This window comes from Coregonus lavaretus (assembly GCF_964263955.1).
Source record: "Coregonus lavaretus genome assembly, chromosome: 30".
Taxonomy (NCBI): domain Eukaryota; kingdom Metazoa; phylum Chordata; class Actinopteri; order Salmoniformes; family Salmonidae; genus Coregonus; species Coregonus lavaretus.
The window spans coordinates 34,603,835-34,630,769 of NC_140017.1; the positions used below are offsets into that span (position 1 = coordinate 34,603,835).

At 44.6% G+C, this 26,935-nt stretch overlaps 1 protein-coding gene across 1 annotated transcript; it reads left to right on the top strand.

Moving 5' to 3' along the window:
* Positions 1-6,441: 6,441 nt before the first annotated feature.
* On the top strand, positions 6,442-26,900 carry LOC311105946 (scaffold protein ILK-like). Its single transcript, XM_084148184.1, has 12 exons — positions 6,442-6,542; positions 21,435-21,600; positions 22,459-22,554; positions 22,660-22,756; positions 22,881-22,964; positions 23,229-23,314; positions 23,491-23,600; positions 23,814-23,941; positions 24,301-24,422; positions 24,549-24,648; positions 24,825-24,955; positions 25,089-26,900. Exons 1-12 carry the CDS (start codon positions 6,454-6,456, stop codon positions 25,236-25,238), a joined length of 1,359 nt encoding a protein of 452 aa, XP_084004310.1. The 5' UTR covers positions 6,442-6,453; the 3' UTR covers positions 25,239-26,900.
* The last annotated feature ends 35 nt before the right edge of the window (positions 26,901-26,935 follow it).

Genomic DNA, 26,935 nt, shown 5'->3' on the forward strand with positions numbered 1-26,935 from the left:
GTTGGGCATCCACTGCCATAGCTTCATCATCTTTACTCGCTGCTTTGACAATTTTCACTGTCTCTGCATAAAATACCTTCTCGACAGCCCTGATCCTTCCTACATTTACCTCCTTCACCCTAACAGGGCACTCAGGGAACTCTGGAACGTGATTCCCATCACAATTGCAACACCTTGCATCCTCAGACTCTTCAACAATGATATTCCGTTTGCAAACACTATTCCTGACATGTTCATATAAACCATGAAGCCTCAATATCCATCGAGACGCCAGATATGACACCTTTTATCGGTGCCCTACTCCGATAATCATAGCATTCCACTTCATGCGTCGAGACTTTGTACATCCACAGAGCTTTCTCCTTTTGTTCTTTTGACACGCATGAAATCAACATCATACCACTCCTCCACTCTGACTGACTCCACTTCTACCAATGCATCCTTCCCCAAAAAAACATCCTTGCTCATGAAATGCACTCCAACAAGGAGGCGTCGTCATACCGAGGCTCGTCTTGATTTACAACTTCAGCCCTTTTAGTTCCATTCTTAGATGTTTCAGTATTCCACTCATTTCCTCTAGCTTCACTCGGGCCAACAGAATCAAATCAAATTGTATTTGTCACATGCGCCGAATTCCACAGGTGTAGTAGACCTTACAGTGAAATGTCTACTTACAAGCCGTTAACCAACAATGCAGTTTTAAGAAAAATCAGTGTTAAGTAAAAAATAGTTAAGTAAAATAAGAGCAGCAGTAAAATAACAGTAGCGAGGCTATATACAGTGGGTACCGGTACAGAGTCAATGTGCGGGGGCACCGGTTAGTCGAGGTAATTGAGGTAATATGTACATATAGGTAGAGTTAAAGTGACTGTGCATAGATAATAAACAGGCATAGATAATAAACAGAGAGTAGCAGCAGCGTAAAAGAGGGGAGGGGGGACAATGTAAATAGTCTGGGTAGCCATTTGATTAGCTATTCAGGAGTCTTATGGCTTGGGGGTAGAAGCTGTTAAGAAGCCTTTTGGACCTAGACTCGGTACCGCTTGCCGTGCGGTAGCAGAGAGAACAGTCTATGACTAGGGTGGCTGGAGTCTTTGACAATTTTTAGGGCCTTCCTCTGACACCGCCTGGTATAGAGGTCCTGGATGGCAGGAAGCTTGGCCCCAGTGATGTACTGGGTCGTACGCACTACCCTCTGTAGTGCATTGCAGTTGGAGGCTGAGCAGTCGGTGATCAGGCCTACCACTATTGTGTCTTCGGCAAACATAATGATGGTGTTGGAGTCATGCCTGGCCATGCAGTCATTGGTGAACGGGGAGTACAGGATGGGACTGAGCACGCACCCCGGAGGGCCTCCCGTGTTGAGGATCAGTGTGGCAGATGTGTTGTTACCTACCCTTACCACCTGGGGGGCGGCCCGTCAGGAAGTCCAGGATCCAGTTGCAGAAGGAGGTGTTCAGTCTCAGGGTCCTTAGCTTAGTGATGAGCTTTGAGGGCACTATGGTGTTGAACGCTGAGCTGTGTCAATGAATAGCATTCTCACGTAGGTGTTCCTTTTGTCCAGGTGGGAAAGGGCAGTGTGGAGTGCAATAGAGATTGCATCATCTGTGGATCTGTTGGGGCGGTATGTAAATTGGAGTGGGTCTAGGGTTTCTGGGATAATGGTGTTGATGTGAGCCATGACCAGCCTTTCAAAGCACTTCATGGCTACAGACGTGAGTGCTACGGGTCGGTAGTCATTTAGGCAGGTTACCTTAGTGTTCTTGGGCACAGGGACTGTGGTGGTCTGCTTGAAACATGTTGGTATTACACACTCAGTCATGGACGGGTTGAAAATGTCAGTGAAGACACTTGCCAGTTGGTCAGCGCATGCTCGGAATACACGTCCTGGTAATCCGTCTGGCCCTGTGGCCTTGTGAATGTTGACCTGTTTAGAGGTCGTACTCACATCGGCTATGGAGAGCGTGATCACACAGTCGTCCGGAACAGCTGATGCTCTCATGTATGCTTCAGTGTTGCTTGTCTCGAAGCGATCATAGAAGTAATTTAGCTCGTCTGGTAGTCTCGTGTCACTGGACAGATCGCGGCTATTCTTCCTTTCGTGGTCTGTAATAGTTTGCAAGCCCTGCCACATCTGACGAGTGTCGGAGCCGGTGTAGTACGATTCAATCTTAGTCCTGTATTGACGCTTTGCCTGTTTGATGGTTCGTCATCCATGGCTCCCTTACATGTATCGCCCTGATGCTGCCATGAAAGTCTTCCTTCAACTTCCCCTCTGCTTACCTCATGTCAAAATAAAAGTCCTGCACGTGTGCCATATGTGGATAAGAAAGGAATAACTTGTGGGGGATGTTGCTAGTGTATGTAGATGCACCCACATTGCTAAAAGCACCTAGGGGTGGTGCATCTGCGACAGCCGAAAGTAGGTCACTAAAGTGGTTTTCCAAAGGCAAGGCTCAGATCAACCTGGTAGTGTTGCCCTTGTTTATACCAGTTTGTCTTTATAATGTTGAAATAAACATGTCTCTAACCCCCATATCACACCCTCACAAACTGAAATCATATGTGTGTAGATTGCACAATCAATTAGTGAGAGAGAACATCAAATATCACATTAATTTGTATATCCACTGAATACATGAATCGCGGCAAAGTTGGTTCCGGTTTCAATCATGTCTTTGGTCATGTGGGTCAAACAAAAACACCATAATGATTGGTTGACAATAGAGCCTCCCACAATGCTGGCTGCAGGAGGAAGTTGGTGAAGAGCAACTGCAGAAACTTGTAGTCGACTGCAGTCAAACCTTCTTGACCTTTGATCACATGATTTTTGTAAAGTTCACGCAGTCCACATGTAGGTGCAAGTTAGACCATTTTTATCCCCATAATGCAACACACTTTGAAAGGCGGTGACCAATGATGGTCATGGACTTGACAAAAGTGATCCGCCCAATGACTGTATATGCTGCCACTGCACCTGAGAGGAGTTGCCATAGAATTAGGATCTCTACTACATTTACATTTTAGTCATTTAGCAGACGCTCTTACTAGTGCTGGATTCTGTATTAACCCACATATTCCCTCTTTGAGGAATGGGAACAGAGGAAGAAAATCTAAAAAATAAAAATAAATGTTGCTTTAGAAATGTATTGAGCCTTTTATTTCCTAAATTGAAAATACAGGTTCTGTGGTTATTTTACTGATTTCCAATGTGCTAATTTGGCAAAACGGTGACCTATTCAAAAAAGTATATTCGTTGAAATATTGTCAAATGAATACGTATGTGATTCTGTAACCGTCCTTGAATCAGCAGATAATAGAATGCATCCTCTGCTCAGTTTACTACAGAGAGGCTTTCATCCCCCAAGTGTGGAGGTTCTGTCCTGGTCAGTCCTACAACCAAAGATAATCGGTGCATTCGAGCGAGTCAAATTTATGCAGTCAGTCTGGTATGTGTGTTTTTCAGCAAGCGAGAAAAAGTGTAAATGTGTCTAAATTAGCAAATTCATTAGTGAGCTTGTGACTTTGTAGCTCATCCTCATTAAGACTGCCTGTAGCCTTGATTTCTGAGGCATAATATATTCTAATGTAACACAGTGGAACACCCCTAAACCCCTGGAGAGAAGGAGACAAGCAGAATGAAATGTCATATTTTTTTAAATCTTTCAACTCTTTGAATGAATCTTACAGGCTGCAGGCAGCTTGGGGGCTCTGCCTCTTCTACTCATCTGCCTATCACTGTAGAGAAGAGCTGGTTTATACTGCCACCTAGTGGAAATTACGAGGCATTGCATTTACAGTGAAGTTATTTATGACATACCTCAGCACTAATTCTCAAAGCGTAAAACTCCTTACTATCTTGAAGTTTCCCCTATATTTTGAATTACTATCCAAGATGCATGGCCACAGACAAAAAAAGCTTTTCATCATTAAGTCTGGAAGGTACTTTCACTGTCCTCTCCTCAAACTCTCGTCTTCCCCCACAGGAGGACCCCCCAGCAGAGCCTTTTTATTGGACATGTTTGTTTTCATGTTGGGGTCGGTGAAATGAAAATATACAGCTAGGCCTAGAATAAAGGTGTCATTGAAACCTGAGGGAAAAACGTGCCCTGGAGGAACGGAAATGTATCTTCATACAGGAAAGAAGTGGCTGTTTTCCGATAGAGGGCGCTAGTATGGAGAATTTGGTAGTGGACGAGGGCAAATATTTTTCCTCTCCCACGTAAAACGACGACGAGGGTGTGGACACTGGGGATGGAGACAGTCTGCTTCAATCCCAATCTAACGAACTATTTCTCAGTGGAATAATCAATTCTGTTTGAATCCATCGGGTAAGTTAAATACATTTGTCTTTTTTTCTTTACACTGATGTATTCACACTTAGAAATCGTTCAATTTCTCCGGTTTGTTTGCTATCGAGATTGCTAGCTTCAGGCGTCTGGTCTGAAGTCAAAGAAGAAGGAGAGGGGAAAAGGACAGTGACCAAAGCGTCAAATAGTAACGTTAGCGAACTGATTGAAACGTCTTCAACTGTCTCCCTCCTTACGGGGCTTGATAATGTAACTGTATAAATTGTTGTTGAACAAAGTTGTTAGGTACCTAGTACAGTAACTAGCCACAGTATAGTACTGGACTTTTTCAGCACCTTATTATCTTACGCGATTATTCAAAACTTTAAAACTACTGCTACTAGTTAGCAAGCTAGCTCGAAAGCCAGGTAGGAGTAGCGGGCCTAGCTCTGACAAGTTCATGTTGGGCTGCCTTTGGCCAATAATTCCTGATTGTAGCTGTTGTTGTCAGTGTCCACAATGGTAGTTATTTGTACACAAGAATACACTTTGCTTGAACACAGTAACGTACACAGCACCGAGTTTTATTTTTGATTCATCCCAAATAAGTCGTGCATCACTAACTAGGCTAGCTAGTTTATATGGCTATAGCTCACTAGTAAGTACATTTTGGGCAAGAACCCTAGTTAGAAAATGTGTTAGCTTTATGGTATTAGCTAACGTTAGTCAAATGGCATTTGGAATGCTCCCTGACAGCCACTGCTCATGTCATGGGTCTCATGGTTTATTTATCTGTATGCATGTACGCTAATATCGAGGATAAGTGTTCTTTAGCACTAATATATGACCATTGCTTGGCTTTACCAATAAATGAATCTATGAAGTTCAAATCAGTCTTCACTAAACCCAAAATGAAAAAAAATATGTATCCTAGCTATGTAACCCACAGTACCGCATATGCATTTACTTTTTTTCTTCTACAGTTTGTGTTCTTCTAGTACTGAGAAGCCTTCAGGAAATTGTTCAAACAGGGTTTCAAAATGTCAGTAGTGGTAATCAACTCAGACAGTGTAGTGGGTTACAGCGTTGGGTGAATCACAATTAACAACTTGGCTCTACTGCACACCCAATGCAGTTGATGTAGAGTTTCAGACTGGATTGCACAATGCCTGAGAGGTCTTATGTTACACTGCAACTAAATTATCCTTGTACTGCAGTGCTATGAAACGAATGAGGGCCCCGAAAGCCTGTTGTGACCTCATCAAAGTTTTTAGTCTATAGATTACATTGGATGGCAGTTGGAACAGTGTTCCCTATCATGTTTAGAATGTATTTAAAAGCAGAGAGGAATCCTGGGCTGTAGTTATATCTGTCGATTATCATCCTTCTCATGTTTGTCTTTTCAGGATTGTGCCACTGGATCTCCACAGTGTAGCTATAACTGGACGTCTCCCGTTGTGTCCCTGACTGTAGTTGGACGTCTCCCGTCGTGTCCCTGACTGTAGTTGGACGTCTCCCGTTGTGTCCCTGACTGTAGTTGGACGTCTCCCGTTGTGTCCCTGACTGTAGTTGGACGTCTCCCGTCGTGTCCCTGACTGTAGTTGGACGTCTCCCGTTGTGTCCCTGACTGTAGTTGGACGTCTCCCGTCGTGTCCCTGACTGTAGTTGGACGTCTCCCGTCGTGTCCCTGACTGTAGTTGGACGTCTCCCGTCGTGTCCCTGACTGTAGTTGGACGTCTCCCGTCGTGTCCCTGACTGTAGTTGGACGTCTCCCGTCGTGTCCCTGACTGTAGTTGGACGTCTCCCGTTGTGTCCCTGACTGTAGTTGGACGTCTCCCGTCGTGTCCCTGACTGTAGTTGGACGTCTCCCGTCGTGTCCCTGACTGTAGTTGGACGTCTCCCGTCGTGTCCCTGACTGTAGCTGAACGTCTCCCGTCGTGTCCCTGACTGTAGTTGGACGTCTCCCGTCGTGTCCCTGACTGTAGTTGGACGTCTCCCGTCGTGTCCCTGACTGTAGCTGTTCTCTCCTTTCTGAGGGACGAATGCACTCCAGGCCACCCCTGAATTCCTTTGGCTGCCTCCCTTGTGTATCCCAGTCCTCCCACTCCAGTCCCATCACCGCCTCTCAGAGTGTAAGTTAACAGAAGAAGCAGAGTGAGGCATCATGGATGATATTTTTACCCAGTGCCGGGAAGGCAACGCAGTAGCTGTTCGCCTATGGTTGGACAACACAGAGAATGACCTCAATCAGGGGTAAGTCTAACTTTTCAGTACTTTTTAAAATACATTTTTTGTGTGCTCAGAGCCTCTCAAAAACAACAAAAACTGTTTCAGATGTTGAATTGCATGTACAAGAATGTTATATCACCTGCTATTAGTATCAAGTCTCAGAATAATGTATGTATGTAGGCCTATCTCTTGCATCACAGAAGCTTGTGACCAGCTATAAGGACGTCACATCTCTATTGGACACACCCTTAGATGTCATAATACACCAATGACACAGTTGCTTGGAGGAGTCATTTGAGGGATTCAGATAAAGGCAATAAATCATTTGATGTCTGTTCTTCGCCAATCCCCTGTGACGTTATGAGCCTTGAGTTGTGTGCTGATAATTAGTTCCACACAACTGAAATGGGAAAGCTTCCAGAAATGTACAGAGACCCACCACATCATCCCATGTACAACGAGAGGACATGGATCTGTTTTGGTTTACTCGTACATCAAAAGCTGATGGCAAACATTGCTGGGTAATTAATTGCACAGTCATTGTCTTTCTTTTGACGTTGTCGTCGAGGACTGTGACGGTTGTTTATTGCTGGGCTCCCAGCCAGCCCGACTCCCCAACTCTTTGTGATCGTGACCTGAGATTTGAACCCACTTCTTTCCGGTCACGTGACTTGGCCTGGAATGTGAACTTTTTAAATGAAGCAAAAGGATGTCTTGGATATATTTTCACATGACCACTGCCCTGAAATCTGTTTGTTAACTTGCTATTTCTATTAGGTTACCGGGCAAAGACCAAGAGAAGATGCAACAATTACAACAAATAATTGGAGTTTCCTGCCTCGTTTATGTGGCTATTTTCATTTGACTCTATTATAGACTGCAAAGCTATAGCCTAGCTCTGATGGTTGCTTTTGGAGGTCCATTAGAAAGCAGGCTTCAACATGCCACCTGGCCTCTTCTACTGTAACTGTCCTCGGGTGACTCAGTAAAGGGAAGCTCGGCTGGGCTTGTCACCACTGATGGAACTCACAGACATTTCTGGAGTAGGGTGACTTTTTAAAATGTTCTATATTCATGTCTGGTATCTCTGCATCCAGATATAACTATAGAGACACATAATTGTTGGCCCCAGGGCATGTTCTCTGAAGCTGTTCTTCTCTGTCTTTCATGCAGAGGCTTGATTGTTGTTGAGTACCTTGCTTAGACATTACAGAGCATTATGCCTAGATATTTTTACCAGCTTTCATAGTTTAGTTTTTTAGTTTTGCGTTCATACTGTTGTAAGTAGCCTATGGTATACACATGCATGGATTGATTGTATTTGTGTGAGTGTACACGGCCGACCGAACACACGTGGCCCTTCTCCATTAGCCGATTGCCTGTCAAGTCCTCCTTATTGGTTAGGGTGATGTATATTTTTCGCAGTGGGGAAAACACATCCACACTGGGCCTTTCAGCCCATGGGTTTTTATAGTTGACTGTACAAACACCCAAATCCGCAATGTTGAATCCCACCATGTCCTATATATCCCTATTCCACACTTTCTCAGTGACTGCTTGTGAAAGTAAAGCAGATTGTGAGCCCATTTCTCTGTGTCAGTGTAGGTGTGAGACACGGAGTGTAGTGGAATGCTGAATGTCCTTACAAGGAATAACACGCAAGCCTCTAGGGAACGGTCTACAACCCTCCAAAAATGAACAAGAGAAAGGGGGAGGAGCCAGGGAATTATTGTGGGCTGGACATAGGACACGAGTGTGTGGGAGCGTGTGTGTGACGGGCTGAGAGAGAATGTGTGTGTGTGGCAGCGTTAAGACAGGCAGCCCAATTCTGATCGTTTTTTTCACTAATTGGTATTTTGACCACACCCGGCACTCTGACAACACGTCCTCGGTCTGGGGAGGACAGGGGGACACACAGCACAGTCAGGAGAGAGAACAGTCAGGAGAGAGAACAGTCAGGAGAGAGAACAGTCAGGAGAGAGAACAGTCAGGAGAGAGAACAGTCAGGAGAGAGAACAGTCAGGAGAGAGAACAGTCAGGAGAGAGAGCCATACTCACATGACTCCTACTAACTGTCTGTGTGTAACTGAGATGATGTTGTGGATGGGTTAGTTAGTAACTACCTCTCTGGTGAGGATGGTGAGAGTGGCAGGGGCCACGTTGACAGAGACGGGGGTCCAATCCTGCTTCCTTGTGCTGTTCATTGCAGCCTCCAAAGCATCATTGACTGTGTCCACACCTAGGAGACGAGACAGTTATACTGTTAACAGTATCCACAAGGCAAGGTAAACTGCATGGTAGTAGCTAGCTAGCCATGTACGCAGCGAAGCGCAAAACAGTCCCGCACAAAGCACAGCCAGATGTTTTACTGCACAGCTAAATAAACACTACATTACCAAAAGTATGTGGATACCTGCTGGTCGAACATCTCATTCCAAAATCATGGGCATTAATATGGAGTTGGCGCCCCTTTGCTGCTATAACAGCCTGCACTTTTCTGGGAAGGCTTTCCACTAGATGTTGGAACATTGCTGCGGAGACATGTTTCCATTCAGCCATGAGCATTAGTGAGGTCAGACACTGATGTTGGGCGATTAGGCCTGGCTCGATTAGGCGTTCCAATTCATCCCAAAGGTGTTCGATGGGGTTGAGGTCAGGGCTCTCGACAAACCATTTCTGTATGGACCTTGCTTTGTACACGGGGGCATTGTCATGCTGAAACAAGAAAGGGCCTTCCCTAAACTGTTGTCACAAAGTTGAAAGCACAGAATCGTCTAGAATGTCATTGTATGCTGTAGTGTTAAGATTTCCCTTCACTGGAACCAAGGGGCCTGAACCATGAAAAAGAGCCCCAGGACATTATTCCTCCTCCACCAAACTTTACAGTTGGCACTGAATTTGGGCATGTAGTGTTCTCTTGGCATCCGCCAAACCCGGATTTGTCCGTCGGACTGCCAGATGGTGAAGCATTTTTATATATACATACTGAACAAAAAATATAAACTCAATATGTAAAGTTTTGGTCCCATGTTTCATGAGCTGAAGTATAATATCCCATATGCACACAATTCTTATTTCTCACAAATTTTGTGCACAAATTTGTTTACATCCCTGTTAGTGAGCATTTCTCCTTTGCCAAGAGAATCCATCAACCTGACAGGTGTGGCATTTCAAGAAGCTGATTAAACAGAATTATCATTACACAGGTGCACCATGGGCTGGGGACAATAAAAGGCCACTCTAAAATGTGCAGTTTTGGCACACAACACAATGCCACAGATGTCTCAAGTTCAGCCATTTAGTTTCTTACTTGTTTCTGACTGAAAAGTACTGTTACCGAAATCCCTAATTTGTTTAGGAAAAACATTCCCTATTCCCTCAACCCTTGCTCTCTTTATGTGAAACATGTAAGCATGGCATGCATGTGACCAATAGGGCCGACCTATAGCCTATCATAATCCCGTCAATAAACAGGCGAATGTGTACTAGTTGCTCAGGAGGGAAAGGGGAAGTCAGGCTTAGTTGTGGAAACTACTGGAGATCAAGAAAAGGGGAGGGTATAGGAGCAAACGTTTTATGAGTATTACAGTTGCTGTTAGATTACAACATTATAACTTTTTCTGACCATTTGGAACAATGTAAACAACACTAAATAAATAAGTGTACCAGAGAGTCTGTTCTAACAAAACAAATGATATATAAAGCCTTTATTACAGCAGACTGAAAACAGTTGCATTTGTGAATTGCAGTTTATTTATTGTTTAGGCTAAATATTCAAAGCTCACTTTGTTGTTTTTATTTTAAAACTAAAATGCTTGATTGCATTTCAAAGCATGAATGTCTCTGTATGCTGTGTGATGGCATGAACGAATGATTGATTGATACAGTGGCCTATATATTGAAATATAGGCTTAAGACTAAACAGGACGCGCTCTTATGCCTAGAGCTCGATGGTGGTTATACAAGGCTACTATACAAAGCCTACTAATGATAACGACATTCCTTATTATTATAATGATGATCATAACAATAACTGTAATACTAACAATAAGAAGGAGATGAAGAAAAAGGAGGGTATAGGAGCGAGAGCTGTGTGCAAACAGGTGCAGTAGATTACCATATCATTTTTCTGCCTGTTTGGAACAGTGTAAACAACACTAAATCAATTATAAGTAAAACATCTAAAGCCTTTTATTACAGTATAGCAAAGATTAAAAACAGCCCAATCTGTGAAATTGCTTTATCGGACATTTTGCCGTTGCATGATGCTTGGTGCTCACAGAATCAGTAGGCTATTAAACAAACACTAAAACAGGCAACAGAAGCAAGATCTGTCTTATTTCTGTAGATATGGATGATGTATAAAGCCAGGCACATTTAACAGTTAGGCTATTGATTATAGACTGAATTAAGTTGGTAACCTCTCTCCTCAATTTTCTTAGACAATTAGGCTAAGGCAAGGGCTGTTTCCTCATCTCTGCTGCTGCTGCCTCCGCCGCATTGTTCTCAATCCCAATATGCTGATTAACTTTGCTATTATGCACATAGCAACATAGGGAAAGGTGCCAATTCTTTGTTATGAGATAATATTAGATTTATTAGTGTTGCACCATTATTTTTACATAATATAACCATATACAATTTCAGTATCACATGTCTTAGAGCGATGGACTGTGCCATCCCCACGGCCTCCACAATGGATTAGTCCACTGAGACGGGCGCGGATCAGACCGGTGTCTTGTTGCACCATTAATAAAATTAAAGCGACTGCTCGACTAAAGAAATCTGGGTCGACCAACAGCCTGTCGACTAAATGGAGTCAGCCCTAGTGGGCCTATGCCCTCCCAGGTCCACCCATGGCTGCACCCCTGCCCAGTCATGTGAAATCCATAGATTAGGGCCTACTGAATTTATTTCAATAGACTGATTTCCTTATATGAACTTGAACTCAGTAAAATTGTTGCAGGTTGCGTTTATATTTTTGTTCATTATAATTTTCGGGATAGTAAAACACTTTCTGTGCAAACGTAAACGACTAAAACCAGATATAAAGTATGTAGAAAAGATAATTAACCAATATTTAGAAAATAATAATCTTTGAGAACTAACAATCACCAAAATAAAAGCTAGACAGTATTGATTTTGATAGGTTGATTTTGTTATGTTTGAGCAAAAGAACACAGCATTAGCCTTAGCAAAATGCATGGAATTGTAGTAAATTTGCTTTAAAACGGCAACATTTTCTCTCAGCTCCATGGAGAAGTGTGTAGAATTGCAGGAAATTGGCTTAAAAATTCAAACATTTCTCTACACTGCCAAGATCGGGGGCCACTAAAGTTTTATATTAAATTCTGCCGGTCTGACCATGCCCATTGCCAAGCCCCTGCTTTCCCACCAGTGGTGTGTTTTTACCAAACGGAAGTAGTGCATAAAAATCCAAAGTTTTTCCATCGCATTTTCTAATCTACCGATAGTATTGTCACAAACTGTTGCATTAAATAGCACATGTGCCTCCTCTGGTCTTGGCATGCAGATATCATGCGGGTAGGCTGTGTGGGTAGGCTAGTCTACATGATGAGGTTATTATGGAATATATTTATTTGTAAAACGGCAGTCAAGCATCGATCATCATTTCACCAGAATAAAACCCTCTATTTATTGGAAAGGAGCATCATGCTCATCATCGTGCACTTTCACCACCCTATGACGTTCATCATGATTGATTTAATCTGTAGCCTAATAAACTGCATGCTGTCCCGAGTCGTAGTGGGAGGACCACACAACATATCATCGCGTGACTCCAAGTTTACTTCGATATGATGGTTATTGTATCAATATTTGCGCTTAAAGCCATTTCCACCGCCATTTTTCATCTAGTTAATTTTACAGACACAAAATGATCCCACCATGTCGAACGAACAAATTATCTGTCGCCGTTTAAAAAAAACATTTTACCGATACTTTCAGTTTCCATCACAGCTTTCATGATTTTTCTTTTATATGGGATGACTTTAGTGTGGATGGAAATGTGGTTTGTGTCTGAGTTTTTGCAGTTGCAGAAGGAATGCACAGGCAGTGACAGAGCCATAACACCTTCCTCTCATGCATTCTTCTGTTTCCTGTACTCCTCTCCCAGTGGTATTAGATAGTACCACTCATTTCCCCTCAACATTTCCTCATGATGGACCAGCTTATTACAAACGTACGCTAATGAGTGACGCATTTTTTTTTAATGCAGTCTGGAAAGCAGCATTAGGCTATTTCTTGGAAGTCTAATCTTTCATTTCGGCCTACTCTACCTTACTATTTTTATCTCTTACACCTATCTCCGAATGAACTGAAACTGTACATCTTTTTTTGGGTGAAAAGTCCTGCACTGAAGATCGAAAACTCTTAAAGATAATATTGGCTGCGTTTACACAGGCAGCACAATTCTTATCTTTTGACCAATTACTGGCAAAAGAGCTGATAAATTGGTCAAAAGATCAGAATTGGGCTGCCTGTGTAAACGCTGGTGGTTCAGACAGTCAGTGGATTTGGTCCACTTAGCATAGAAATAGCCGACACCAGAACATTACAAACGTGACTCCCTTGCTCTGCCCAACCCCCACTCTTCATAATCCCTTGTTTGTGGTGTGTGTGTGTGTGTGGACTGTTCCCCCAGTCTGCTGGGTGGCAAAGGAGTGTGAACCATGGCTTTAGGCCTAGTATCTGTAGCTATAGTAGAAGCACATTCAAGAAGAAGGAATCCTCAACATGAATTATAGTTTAACCTCTAGTCTAGGTGACTACTAATGTAGAGTTCTGCTGTGGGTGAAAACCTGTCGTTAGGCCTACAGTCCGTGCTGTGACATACCATGGTAATGAGTTACAGGCTCCTTGTTTGGTGAGGAGGGAGGTCGGGTTGTGTACGGTCACGGAGAATGCTGTTTATATTTAATTCCCTGGGGGAAGGGTGGTAGCCCATATAGCGCAGCACCTGACTGGGCAGAGCAGACAGTAGTCTGGGAGGATCACCAACACAACGTTACGTCTGTGTGAGAGGGGCTGGCCCGGGGCTGGGGTGTGAACTGTAGAGCCAGCTGTACCCTCTGGGCCTTCCCAGCTCCCACTGGAGCCAGCTGTACCCTCTGGGCCTTCCCAGCTCCCACTGGCGCCAGCTGTACCCTCTGGGCCTTCCCAGCTCCCACTGGAGCCAGCTGTACCCTCTGGGCCTTCCCAGCTCCCACTGGAGCCAGCTGTACCCTCTGGGCCTTCCCATCTCCCACTGGAGCCAGCTGTACCCTCTGGGCCTTCCCAGCTCCCACTGGAGCCAGCTGTACCCTCTGGGCCTTCCCATCTCCCACTGGAGCCAGCTGTACCCTCTGGGCCTTCCCAGCTCCCACTGGAGCCAGCTGTACCCTCTGGGCCTTCCCATCTCCCACTGGAGCCAGCTGTACCCTCTGGGCCTTCCCAGCTCCCACTGGAGCCAGCTGTACCCTCTGGGCCTTCCCATCTCCCACTGGAGCCAGCTGTAGCCTTTGGGCCTTCCCATCTCCCACTGGAGCCAGCTGTACCCTCTGGGCCTTCCCATCTCCCACTGGAGCCAGCTGTAGCCTTTGGGCCTTCCCATCTCCCACTGGAGCCAGCTGTACCCTCTGGGCCTTCCCATCTCCCACTGGAGCCAGCTGTAGCCTTTGGGCCTTCCCATCTCCCACTGGAGCCAGCTGTACCCTCTGGGCCTTCCCATCTCCCACTGGAGCCAGCTGTAGCCTTTGGGCCTTCCCAGCTCCCACTGGAGCCAGCTGTACCCTCTGGGCCTTCCCATCTCCCACTGGAGCCAGCTGCAACTAATCCTACTGTAGGCTACAGTCAGACACTAAACAAATCATACCTCTTTAATTGGTAGCTTGACTCTCATTTCTGTGGATGGCTCGTTTCTTGTGAGTTATCTACAGTGTGCAAATAGACAAGTGTGATATAGTGGATTGACTAATGGTAGAGTAAATCTGGGTCAGCCCATTGATGTGGGTCATATGATCTCACAGTGAGCTCAGCATAGAGACAGACAGGGTGTAGACAGGGGCTCTTCCGTCTGTCAATTTGAGCCCTGTTGGCAGGTGGAACTGCCTGAAGTAACCCAGGGGGATGGGATGGGAGAGGGGCAGCCAATACGGCAGGAGAAAGCCCCTCTGAAGCCCCCTGGCCTGGGCAACCCTGCTGGGAAAGGACGGAGACACCCCCCTCTCCTGGCTCCACTGACTGACTCATAGCCCTGCACAGGCATTAATTTTAAGCCTGAGCCTACCCATGCCTGCAATGTTCAGGCCCTACACTACCCAGGCCCGATCGCTTCTGCCAAATTTAAGGCCCTGCCCAAAATCAGAATGAACTTCCTCCGTTAGGAAATTCATTAGCTGCTCCTCTCTGTCTGTCATTCGCTCCCTGCGCGCAGCTCGCTCTGCATGCACTCTGCTCATTGCGGCTCTGAGTCTTTGGGTATCCATAGCAACGGCTCTGCTTGGGCTGCTCTGCTCAATGAAGAGACATCAGAGACATTAGAGTTAGCTGTTAGCTACTTTTTGTCACTCTAAACTCAGACAACTCAACAAACATTATTTTCTGTGAATTTTTTATTTATTTTTTATTTTACCTTTATTTAACTAGGCAAGTCAGTTAAGAAACATTATTATTTACAATGACGGTCTACACCAGCCAAACCCGGGACGACGCTGGGCCAATTGTGCGCCGCCCTATGTGACTCCCAAACACGGCCGGTTGTGAGACAGCCTGGAATTGAACCAGGGGGTCTGTAGTGACGATGCAGTGCCTTAGACCGCTGTGCCACTCGGGAGCCCTCTGGAAATAATCTATCCTGTAGTGGAATGTACATTGGGAGAAAAAAGTATTTAGTCAGCCACCAATTGTGCAAGTTCTCCCACTTAAAAAGATGAGAGAGGCCTGTCATTTTCATCATAGGTACACGTCAACTATGACAGACAAATTGAGATTTTTTTTTCCAGAAAATCACATTGTAGGATTTTTAATGAATTTATTTGCAAATTATGGTGGAAAATAAGTATTTGGTCAATAACAAAAGTTTTTCAATACTTTGTTATATACCCTTTGTTGGCAATGACACAGGTCAAACGTTTTCTGTAAGTCTTCACAAGGTTTTCACACACTGTTGCTGGTATTTTGGCCCATTCCTCCATGCAGATCTCCTCTAGAGCAGTGATATTTTGGGGCTGTCGCTGGGCAACACGGACTTTCAACTCCCTCCAAAGATTTTCTATGGGGTTGAGATCTGGAGACTGGCTAGGCCACTCCAGGACCTTGAAATGCTTCTTATGAAGCCACTCCTTCGTTGCCCGGGCGGTGTGTTTGGGATCATTGTCATGCTGAAAGACCCAGCCACGTTTCATCTTCAATGCCCTTGCTGATGGAAGGAGGTTTTCACTCAAAATCTCACGATACATGGCCCCATTCATTCTTTCCTTTACACGGATCAGTCGTCCTGGTCCCTTTGCAGAAAAACAGCCCCAAAGCATGATGTTTCCACCCCCATGCTTCACAGTAGGTATGGTGTTCTTTGGATGCAACTCAGCATTCTTTGTCCTCCAAACACGACGAGTTGAGTTTTTACCAAAAAGTTCTATTTTGGTTTAATCTGACCATATGACATTCTCCCAATCCACTTCTGGATCATCCAAATGCACTCTAGCAAACTTCAGACGGGCCTGGACATGTACTGGCTTAAGCAGGGGGACACGTCTGGCACTGCAGGATTTGAGTCCCTGGCGGCGTAGTGTGTTACTGATGGTAGGCTTTGTTACTTGGGTCCCAGCTCTCTACAGGTCATTCACTAGGTCCCCCCGTGTGGTTCTGGGATTTTTGCTCACCGTTCTTGTGATCATTTTGACCCCACGGGATGAGATCTTGCGTGGAGCCCCAGATCGAGGGAGATTATCAGTGGTCTTGTATGTCTTATTTTTCCTAATAATTGCTCCCACAGTTGATTTCTTCAAACCAAGCTGCTTACCTATTGCAGATTCAGTCTTCCCAGCCTGGTGCAGGTCTACAATTTTGTTTCTGGTGTCCTTTGACAACTCTTTGGTCTTGGCCATAGTGGAGTTTGGAGTGTGCCTGTTTGAGGTTGTGGACAGGTGTCTTTTATACTGATAACAAGTTCAAACAGGTGCCATTAATACAGGTAACGAGTGGAGGACAGAGGAGCCTCTTAAAGAAGAAGTTACAGGTCTGTGAGAGCCAGAAATCTTGCTTGTTTGTAGGTGACCAAATACTTATTTTCCACCATAATTTGCAAATAAATTCATAAAAAATCCTACAATGTGATTTTCTGGATTTTTTTTCCTCAATTTGTCTGTCATAGTTGACATGTACCTATGATGAAAATTACAGGCCTCTCTCATCTTTTTAAGTGGGAGAACTTGCACAATTGGTGGCTGACTAAATACTTTTTCCCCCACTGTATATGCCGTATACCCACGTATTCTTCAGTGGGCATTGAGTATACTCACTTCTTAATCCCCACGATGCGTATCAAAGTAGTGAGGTATACGCCGTATCAATTAACAAGGCTGATGGAACAAATCAGAATGTTTAGCTTCAAATGTTGATAAACCTATTATTTCTTCACATTCTAGGCACAGCAATGTACACATGGCGGTAGGTCTATGTGTGAATGTTCCTAAATGCAATTTGTGGGAAAACACCGTTCTAAAATGCGCACAGTACGTGAGCGGTTTCATGGACAGAGATGGAAATATCTGCTAGAAATGTTGAAAGAGGAGAGATCTAAAGATGCAACAATTATCATGGGTCGCTAATATGACTAGGAATAATGCCTTTGGTTGCTAGACAATGAAAGAAGTTGAAAGAAACCAATAGAACAGGAGAATGCATATGAGGAAGCCTTTATCAAAAAATTGCCTCCATGTTTCTATGGTGGGATTTTGGCTATAGGCTACTTTGATGCAAGGTAAGACATGCCTCATAATATGAAGTAAAAGGTTCAGGTTTCAAACAATTAAGGAACAGGCTAATGATAGGCCTAACAGTCTTCTGGTAGAGGGAAAGGCTTTCCCAAAAACCTGCTCAATTAAATGTTAACTAGCTACAAAGTAGCCTATGCCTTCCTGGCAGAATGATATCATGATTATTTGCATCAATCCAGTGGCCATTTGTTTTGCGAACTCCATCTAATGTGCTACAGAAACACTGTTAGCCAAACAAATGTGCTAGGTGCCTGTGCACTTTAATTAAAGGGTAATTAAACAAGCTCCCTGCCATCCAGGACATCTATATCAGGCGGTGTGGTAGGAAGGCCCGGAAAATCGCTAAAGACTCCAACCACCCAAGCCATAGACTATTCTCTCTGCTTCCGCACGACAAACTGTACCGGTGCATCAAGTCTGGCACCAACAGGCTCTTGAACAGCTTCTATCCCCAAGCAATACGACTGATAAATAGCTAACAGAATATCTACACGAACTGAGTTTACATTGTATCTTCATTGACCTTTTATTTCAATATTTGCAGTGTCTCAATGCACACTCACAAAGGCCCTACACACTCACATACACTGTCACTCCGACATACACACAAACACTCCATCATCTGCTCACTCACACATAATATGCACATACATTTATACTGACTCTACACACCCACACTCACATACAAGCTGCTGCTACTCTGTTTATCTTATATCCTGATGCCTAGTCACCTTACCCCTATACATATCTACCTCTATCACTCCAGTATCCCTGCACATTGTAAATATGGTATTGGAACTGACTCTGTATATAGTATGCTTGCTTACTTACTGTGTTCTTCATATTTCTTATTTCTAGTTTTGTTTCTTGTATTACGTTGTTATTGATTCTTGCATTGTTGGGTTTTGAGTTTGCAAGAAAGGCATTTCACTGTACTTGTGCATGTGACATTAAAACTTGAAGCTTACATGTAGTTTTCCCAGACCTCCAAAGTAGTCTCCTAATGTGGTTCAAGCATTGTTATGGACTAAGACGACACAATTGGATGTTCTTTCTATTTAACCCTCCCGTTGTCCTAGGGTCAAAATGACCCGCCACTGTGTTGAACCAACTTTAGTTAATTTGTATATTTTTTGGATCATTTGTGAGAAGGAGGCAGTGATACTTTCTTTAAAGTCTCACTGCCTCCTTCTCACAAATGATCCCAAAAATATAAAAATTAAATAAAGTTGGTTCAACACAGTGGCGGGTCATTTTGACCCTAGGACAACGGGAGGGTTAAAAAAAGTGATCTGAAAAATGAGAAGGGGGAGAAATCTGAAACCTGTGAATTTCTGATTCATTTATCTGTTTCAATAGTAGGCCTACTATTAGCCTACTTTCACAGTACAGCTTGGGTTGGCCTGACTGTGAAAGACCAATATGGGATTTATCATTTTAGGTCATTCACAGTGTATGTCACTGTTTCTCATTTAGTTTTTCTTGCGTGGTGCCTTTCCTTCGCCGGATGGGCCATTTGGGAAATGTTTGTCAGAATTTGAGGATAACCACATCTCCAGGCACCACAACACCACTGCTCTCCTGGGTTAATGACCCACTGAGCGGTTGTTAGGCCACTTTAAACGGCCTGTATGGACTATGGCTGCACAATTAATCGAATTCACATCGAAATTGCAATATTGAAATGCAATATCCATATCGCATGAGATTAACATCGCGTGCAATATTTTGAAACACATCTCAGCTGCAGGTAACATCCGTTTTTATAGTTTACTTCTTTTTTTTCCTCGCGGCTGCTTCCCACACACACCAAGCCCCGCCCCCTGTCACTCAAGCAGTGCAGTTCCTCCTCCCCACTGTTAGATTCAATATAAATGTGCATGCTGTTCTGTTAGGTCAACCGATTGTTGCAAACTAGAACGATGCTGCTTTCCACTTTACTTCTTAATATAAGTCATTATATTTCTATGATTCCAACAGTTCACCAAAGTGCTTTGATCTATATTGTGCAGCCGTAGAATGAACTGCTGGGATCATTGATTTCAATTACTGTCCTACTTGAGATCATTGTCTGCTGTAAGAGGACATTGTGCTCAGAACAGATTTTGCCCATCTATAGAAGGTCATCCACTCAGATTTTGGGATGGTTTGTGTCAGGGAAGGCAGGGTCTCTGTAGGCCTCATTGATGCTGTTTTCCCTGGAACACAGTCTCCTGTGTGTTTGTTGTGGAAGTGGAGGGTTAGGACTCCAGGAAGGGGGCTGCTTTCATCACAATACTCTCTCAGTTCTAACCCTCACCCTCCGTTCTCAACCACCAGATCTAAACATTCAGCACTTTTCTCTCTCACTGTCGTCTTTCTAGCAAGTGCAGCATGATTTAATATATACGCAGAGCGTCATACATCTTGGCAGAAATCACAAGCTCATCAGAGCCCTATGGAATTCTTCTGACAATCAGGAATGAGTGGAGAATGGAACATTTCATCGTCAAATTCCTCTCCAGCTGTTGCTCTACGAGTTGACTGGCTGAGCGAGAGGGAAAGAGAGAAGGAAAGAGGGAGGGAGATAGTGGTAGAAGGGAGGGTAGTGGAGAAGTTTTGGCGAGTGAAGGAAGGATCTGTGGTGGGGGGCTGAGGTGATGAAGGCCAGTGACAGGAGAACGCAGCAGGGGCCAGAGAAATGCAGGATGACATAACACATAGCAGCTGGGGAGTCGTGTGTGTGTGTGCCCCTGGTGAAGGAAGTCTCCCCAACCCTTATAAGGACTGCAGAGAATGATTGGCCTGCTGTTGTTTTAGTCTCCCTTTCCTGACTGCCTCACTACTATACGCTGTCCAGCTCTCCCTCTCTGGCCCCCTTTCCTGACTGCCTCACTACTATACGCTGTCCAGCTCTCCCTCTCTGGCCCCCTTTCCTGACTGCCTCACTACTATACGCTGTCCAGCTCTCCCTCTCTGGCCCCCTTTCCTGACTGCCTCACTACTATACGCTGTCCAGCTCTCCCTCTCTGGCCCCCTTTCCTGACTGCCTCACTACTATACGCTGTCCAGCTCTCCCTCTCTGGCCCCCTTTCCTGACTGCCTCACTACTATACGCTGTCCAGCTCTCCCTCTCTGGCCCCCTTTCCTGACTGCCTCACTACTATACGCTGTCCAGCTCTCCCTCTCTGGCCCCCTTTCTATTTCGCTTTCCTTTTCACGCATGCGTTCTCTGCCTGGGCTGCGTTCAGTATGAAAAAAACTTTGTGAAATGTTCAATTAAACGGTTCCTGTGCTGTTCTGAACGACCAGTTGGAGATGCTGAGGTTGGGGAACGCTGTCAGCATGGCCGCTGGCCATTTGAAATACGTCACATTGCTTCAAGCCACACCCACCGAACGGAGCGAACATATCTCAAAGTCTGTTCAAGAACGTTGAAGAAAGTTTTCGAGAAACGCGTCATTCAGTACAAAGCGTTACGCAACGTACCAAACGTTAAATCGAACTGAACACACTAACCCTGCTCTCTTGCCGCTCTGTCTGGTTGACTGTCATTGTCACTTATGGTAGTCAAGGTCATCGCTGGGATGCTGTAGTGAGGAGGCGTCACTCCTGTCCTGTCACTGAGGCCAGTCAGGCCACTGTCCTTGCATGTGTTTCTGTCACTGACTAAGGCAGAGTGACAGGCCTATGCTGTAAGTAGCAGTATCTCACATCCTTTAGTACTGAGAATCCAGATAGGCCTACACCATTACTCAGCAGGAAAGAGTCCTGCGAGGAAGTTTGTTCTATACTGCTGTTATATTACAGGGTTGTGTGGTCTCATATTTTTAGCCTCTGGTCATTTTGCAAATAAACAAGTTTTAATTTCCCTTTCCTCATTGCTAGTAGTAAACAGTCCGTGGTGTGATGTTAAAGTGGTGCAGTATTCTGTCCTCAGGGATGACCATGGCTTCAGTCCTCTCCACTGGGCGTGCAGGGAAGGCCGCTCCAGCGTGGTGGACATGCTCATCATGAGAGGGGCTCGCATCAACGTCATGAACAGAGGAGATGACACGCCCCTGCACCTGGCCTCCAGCCACGGCCACAGAGACATCGTGGGCAAGGTGGGGCGGAGTGGACACACACTGCACACACACTACTTACATACACATACACACAGACACAGAAACACTTGAGGTCAATTATATAATTTGTAAATTAAGGTCTCTTTAGGTTGTTATAGCTTTCCCTATAAAAGCCCAGGAAGGAACTTATGAAACTTATGTGGTCCTCTGTAGCTCAGCTGGTAGAGCACGGCGCTTGTAACGCCAAGGTAGTGGGTTCGATCCCCGGGACCACCCATACACAAAAATGTATGTACGCATGACTGTAAGTCGCTTTGGATAAAAGTGTCTGCTAAATGGCATATTAAACCAGAGTTGATGGCTGCCCAACACCCAAACTCACTGCTTGGTTAACACTTGTCTGCTCTTGTTGCAGTGCTGACGTCAGTCATAGTGCTGACATCACTCATTTCAAAGGGAGAAAACACTGGCACCATTTCTCATAGTGTTGGGTGGATATTGTTTTTAGACTGTACCCAGTTGCAACATAGCATCTTCAACTCAAGCCTAAGCAAGTCAGTGTAACACTTTGACACACACACTGTGATTTGCCATAGGTAATCAAGTCAGTGTTATCTTTCTTTCTGGTCCTTCTAGTTACTCTCAAATCTTATGCTATTCAATGAAGTAGTGTAAGTCTGCTATGATAGGTTTCTGGTTTCGTAGCGCTGCAGACTACGGTTATGATTTGGTTTAAAATTAGACATGTCACAATACCTCTGGAATGTGTGAGCAGGCAGGATACATCATTTTTCAGGCCTGCCATAGGTGGATTACTAGCATCACTGTATATAATCCAAACAGGATCTGGACAGCCTTGTGTTGTGTCTAATCTCATTTTGTGGTTCTGTCTCCTAGCTGATCCAGTGCAAAGCAGACGTCAACACTGCCAATGAGCACGGCAACACACCACTGCATTACGCCTGCTTCTGGGGACAGGACCTTGTGGCTGAGGTCAGTATGCCCCCTGGTGGCCTACTCTGGTTACTGTCTCTGTTTCTATGGGAACAACAGCTTGTTATGTCCCACTGGAGTTATGTTGATGTCTGTCTTCCTCAGGACCTGGTGACTAACGGCGCTCAGGTGAACATCTGTAATAAGTATGGAGAAACTCCTCTGGACAAAGCCAAACCTCACCTGCGTGAAGCCCTCCAAGGTATTCAAAATCCCATTACCCTGCACCATCCATTGTAGGCAAGAAAACTGTGATTATTATCTGTGTGTTAGCCCTGTTCTTATGCACCTAATCAATGTGTGCTTTGTGTTCGCCCCCCTCTCAGAGAAAGCAGAGAAGTTGGGCCAGAGTTTGACCAAGGTCCCCTTCAAGGACACATTCTGGAAAGGCACCACCAGAACTCGACCGCGTATGTCCCACAGCCACAAAGCCATTTACTAGCTGCCAGGTTTTCATTACTATGCTCTGGGAAAATAAGAAGTGAATATCAGGCACAGTTCATAGGAATGAATGAACTTCCAGTAAATGTCCCACTGAGGTCTCTTTGGTAGTCCCCAATGTGCCTGATGAAATTTCAGTGTGCTAAATTGTGCAGAAATAATAGGGCTTTTTGCCAGACCTAGGGCTTAAGCTTTGCTCTTCAACTCTGTCCTCTGTGCGTCAATGCGTGCAGGTAACGGCACTTTGAACAAAGCAGCGGGCATTGACTTCAAACAGCTCTCCCTCCTGGCTAAGATCAATGAGAACCAGTCTGGAGAGGTATGGAGGTGTTGTTTCTACATGACTGCTGTTGTGTTTTATCTGTTACTGATGTCCACAATGACGCATGTTACAAAGTGATCGATCTCTGAAACACTGATATGTTTTGCATGAAGTTGTACTGTATATTGTGGAGGCTGTGCTGGAACTTTGTCTCAATCCTTCTGTTTCTTTAGTTGTGGCAAGGCCGCTGGCAGGGGAATGAGGTTGTGGTGAAAGTGTTGAAGGTTCGTGACTGGTCCACCAGAAAGAGCAGAGACTTCAATGAGGAGTATCCCAAACTCAGGTAATAACTTTTTACCTGCTTATTGTTCATTGTAGGTGTATTTTCTCCCGTTCTGTGGATATCATGTCTGTCTTCCTCTTGTACCTTTTATGTACTGACATGTTGATCTGTATGGAAGTTATTTTGGTTTGGATTGTCCCTCATATGTCCCATCCTATATGTATATTTGTCTGTCTCATTCCCCGTGTCCCTCTTCCTCTGGGCCCATCCCAGGATATTCTCCCACCCCAATGTGCTGCCCATGTTGGGAGCGTGTCAGTCTCCTCCCGCCCCTCACCCCATCATCATCACACACTGGATGCCCTATGGCTCCCTCTACAACGTGCTTCACCAGGGCACCAGTGAGTACCACACTAACCTGCACTGTACTAAAACCTTCCAATGTGGGACAGTACATCGAGATAAGGTTATTGATTCATAGAATATGCCTGGACGTCTGTTTTAAAGCTTTGACGAAGGCCTTGAGGCGGATACGTAAAGCTTATTAAAGAGCAGTGATACTATCAAGAGCAGTGATACTATCAAGAGCAGTGATACTATCAAGAGCAGTGTGCGGGTTTCTTCTTTTTTTCTCTCAAAGTGCAGGCTTAAGAAATGGAAAAGATATAGCTATTCATATGACAATACTACTTACCAGAGAATGAGTACAACGTTACAGCTGATGTGTGAAAATGACTGACATGGATCTGTTGTCTGTCAGACTTTGTGGTTGACCAGACACAGGCGGTGAAGTTTGCTTTGGACATTGCCTGTGGGATGGCCTTCCTGCACACGCTGGAGCCCATGATCTCTCGGCACTCTCTCAACAGCAAGAGCGTCATGGTGAGAGACGGACACAAATGAACAGTAGAAATTCACTACAGTGATGTAGTTGTCAGGTGTTTCAATCATGCTTCTTATGCCTTTGTGTTTGAGACCCACTGTTATAATGACCTGATATTCCTTCAGATCGATGAGGACATGACAGCCAGGATCAGCATGTCAGACGTCAAGTTCTCCTTCCAGTGTCCAGGCAGGATGTACTCCCCAGCATGGGTAGCCCCTGAAGGTACATTACACACTCATCAACTTTCTCTCTATTGCTTACTGCTTTTCACCTTGGAGAATGTAAATATTTGCTTTATGTGACTGTAAGGTATACAACTCCTACAACTATGAACCTATGAATCTATGTGCTATGTGTGTAATCCTCTCTCGCTCTCTGTCTGTCCTGTGCCCATGTAGCCCTACAGAAGAAGCCTGAGGAGATCAACCGGCGGTCAGCAGACATGTGGAGCTTCGCTGTGCTGCTGTGGGAGCTGGTGACCAGGGAGGTGCCCTTCGCTGACCTCTCCAACATGGAGATCGGCATGAAGGTGAGACCGCTGCAGCTCAGGGTGCTAGTTATAGGATTCGTTACAACATCGGAATCTCAAAACACAAGTCTCAGTTTAGTCTTGTCCTTCCCATAGTGTCTCTGACATGGTTCTCTCTCTGTTCTGCCATCAGGTGGCCCTTGAAGGCCTGCGGCCCACCATCCCTCCGGGCATCTCACCCCACATCTGCAAGCTCATGAAGATCTGCATGAACGAAGATCCAGCCAAGAGGCCTAAATTTGACATGATCGTGCCCATCCTGGAGAAAATGCAGGACAAGTGAAAACTGCTTTTTTGCTCTGCCTTGAATGACCCTCCTAAACCCCAGATATTTTGCCTCCCATATAATCCAGAGATGTGGTGTTTACCAGTATTGCCTTAGACTTACTCTCACTACTTACCGCTGCCCTCAATGCCACCGCAACTTAAGCCTCTGAGAACGAAAACGGCGACACACTTGTTTTATTCTTGATTATGATTTTTATTTTTTGCTATCATCTCTTGACTTATCAAGACAAGTTTTTATCAGTACGTTCATCTACGTCACTTTCTCATCGCGTCCATGCTGGAGCTAAGAATTGACTGTTCCAACTGTTGTGTTCTAATCATGTGGACTGAGTACAAGCCTCTATATGTGACTGAATAACCTGTGGAGGTCAGGATGACAATCTGTCTGTTGCACTGCTTCCTTTCTTTACCTCTGGAGGGGGTCTCATTATCTAGGGGTCAGACACTGTGTAAAGTGACCTGCAACCTGTTATTGCTGATAATGAAAGCTCTTACGAAAACTGTATGTTGCTGTATTATCCTGAAGCTTGTCTTGTGGAACTGAGTGTGTGGCTGTATGGCTTGTTTCCTCCTCTGTTGTTTCAAGGGCATGTTGTATGTATGCAAACAGGGTTATAGGACTGCTCCTGCTATTAGACTATTTATCCGAACAAGCATTTCAATGTCCAGTATTCTTCAGGAAGTGCAGGGGAATGAGCAGAACCACTTTTTACATGTGCGCTACTTTGTGTTGCATCATTCAAATTTGATTCCAATGGATGTTGAAAGAGGGAACTACCTTCACAGATTGGGAGGTCAGACGTATAAGGTTCGGTTTGCTCCTAGCAGAACTCGGCTAGGCGAAGCGAACGTCTGTGCCGCACATTCTCCCTTGCTTGAAAAACGACAACAAAAAAGGCGCCAATATTACTGTTTGTCCCTTTTTCTATAGCCGTACAACAACTTAGCCTAAACACTTCCTCAAAATAGTGTGAATTAATATAAGATACATCAAGAAATCTAATTAATGTTGACCTTTTTGCAGAGGTCTTAGTCGCTAAATTTACATCTAAGATGTTTGGTGCATTATTTCTCAAGTAAAATGTTTTTGCATGAAAACGTGTCGTCTCGTTGAACGACAACAAACCCGAAATTGAAGAATCCCTACTGTTGACCAATCACCAACGAAAATGGCGTAGACTTCGGCTACGAAACTTCGGTTTGCCTCAAGAAAAAAATGTGTGCCGAACAAAACAAATCTGACATGCTCACATTGATAGTTTGTTTCATTTCACCCTCAGATCATTGGGATTTGTTTTCTTCAACTCCCAGCTTTGTTGAATTCTGTGGCTATGTTTATGCTTGAGGCGATTCCCAACATTTCACAGGAGAGTGAAGATGAAATGGACAATAAGGGGATAACATGAATATTATGCAATCTGTCACTTTGTTTCTGCTTGCTTTTTGACTCAACTGCATTGTTGTACCCCGATATGTGTTATTTCCGTCTTTATTGAGCTATGTAATACGTATTTGTTTTTTAACATGCATTCTTTCTGTACCTCCACCAGCTGGCTTATTTGTGCTGAATCACCGGGGTAAAAGCCAAAACCGAGCATGTCTTATACAAATGTATGTAATTTATATATAAGTATATTAAAAAGAAACACAAAAACAATTGGTTATCTAGTCCGAAAGATCTTGTTATGGTGC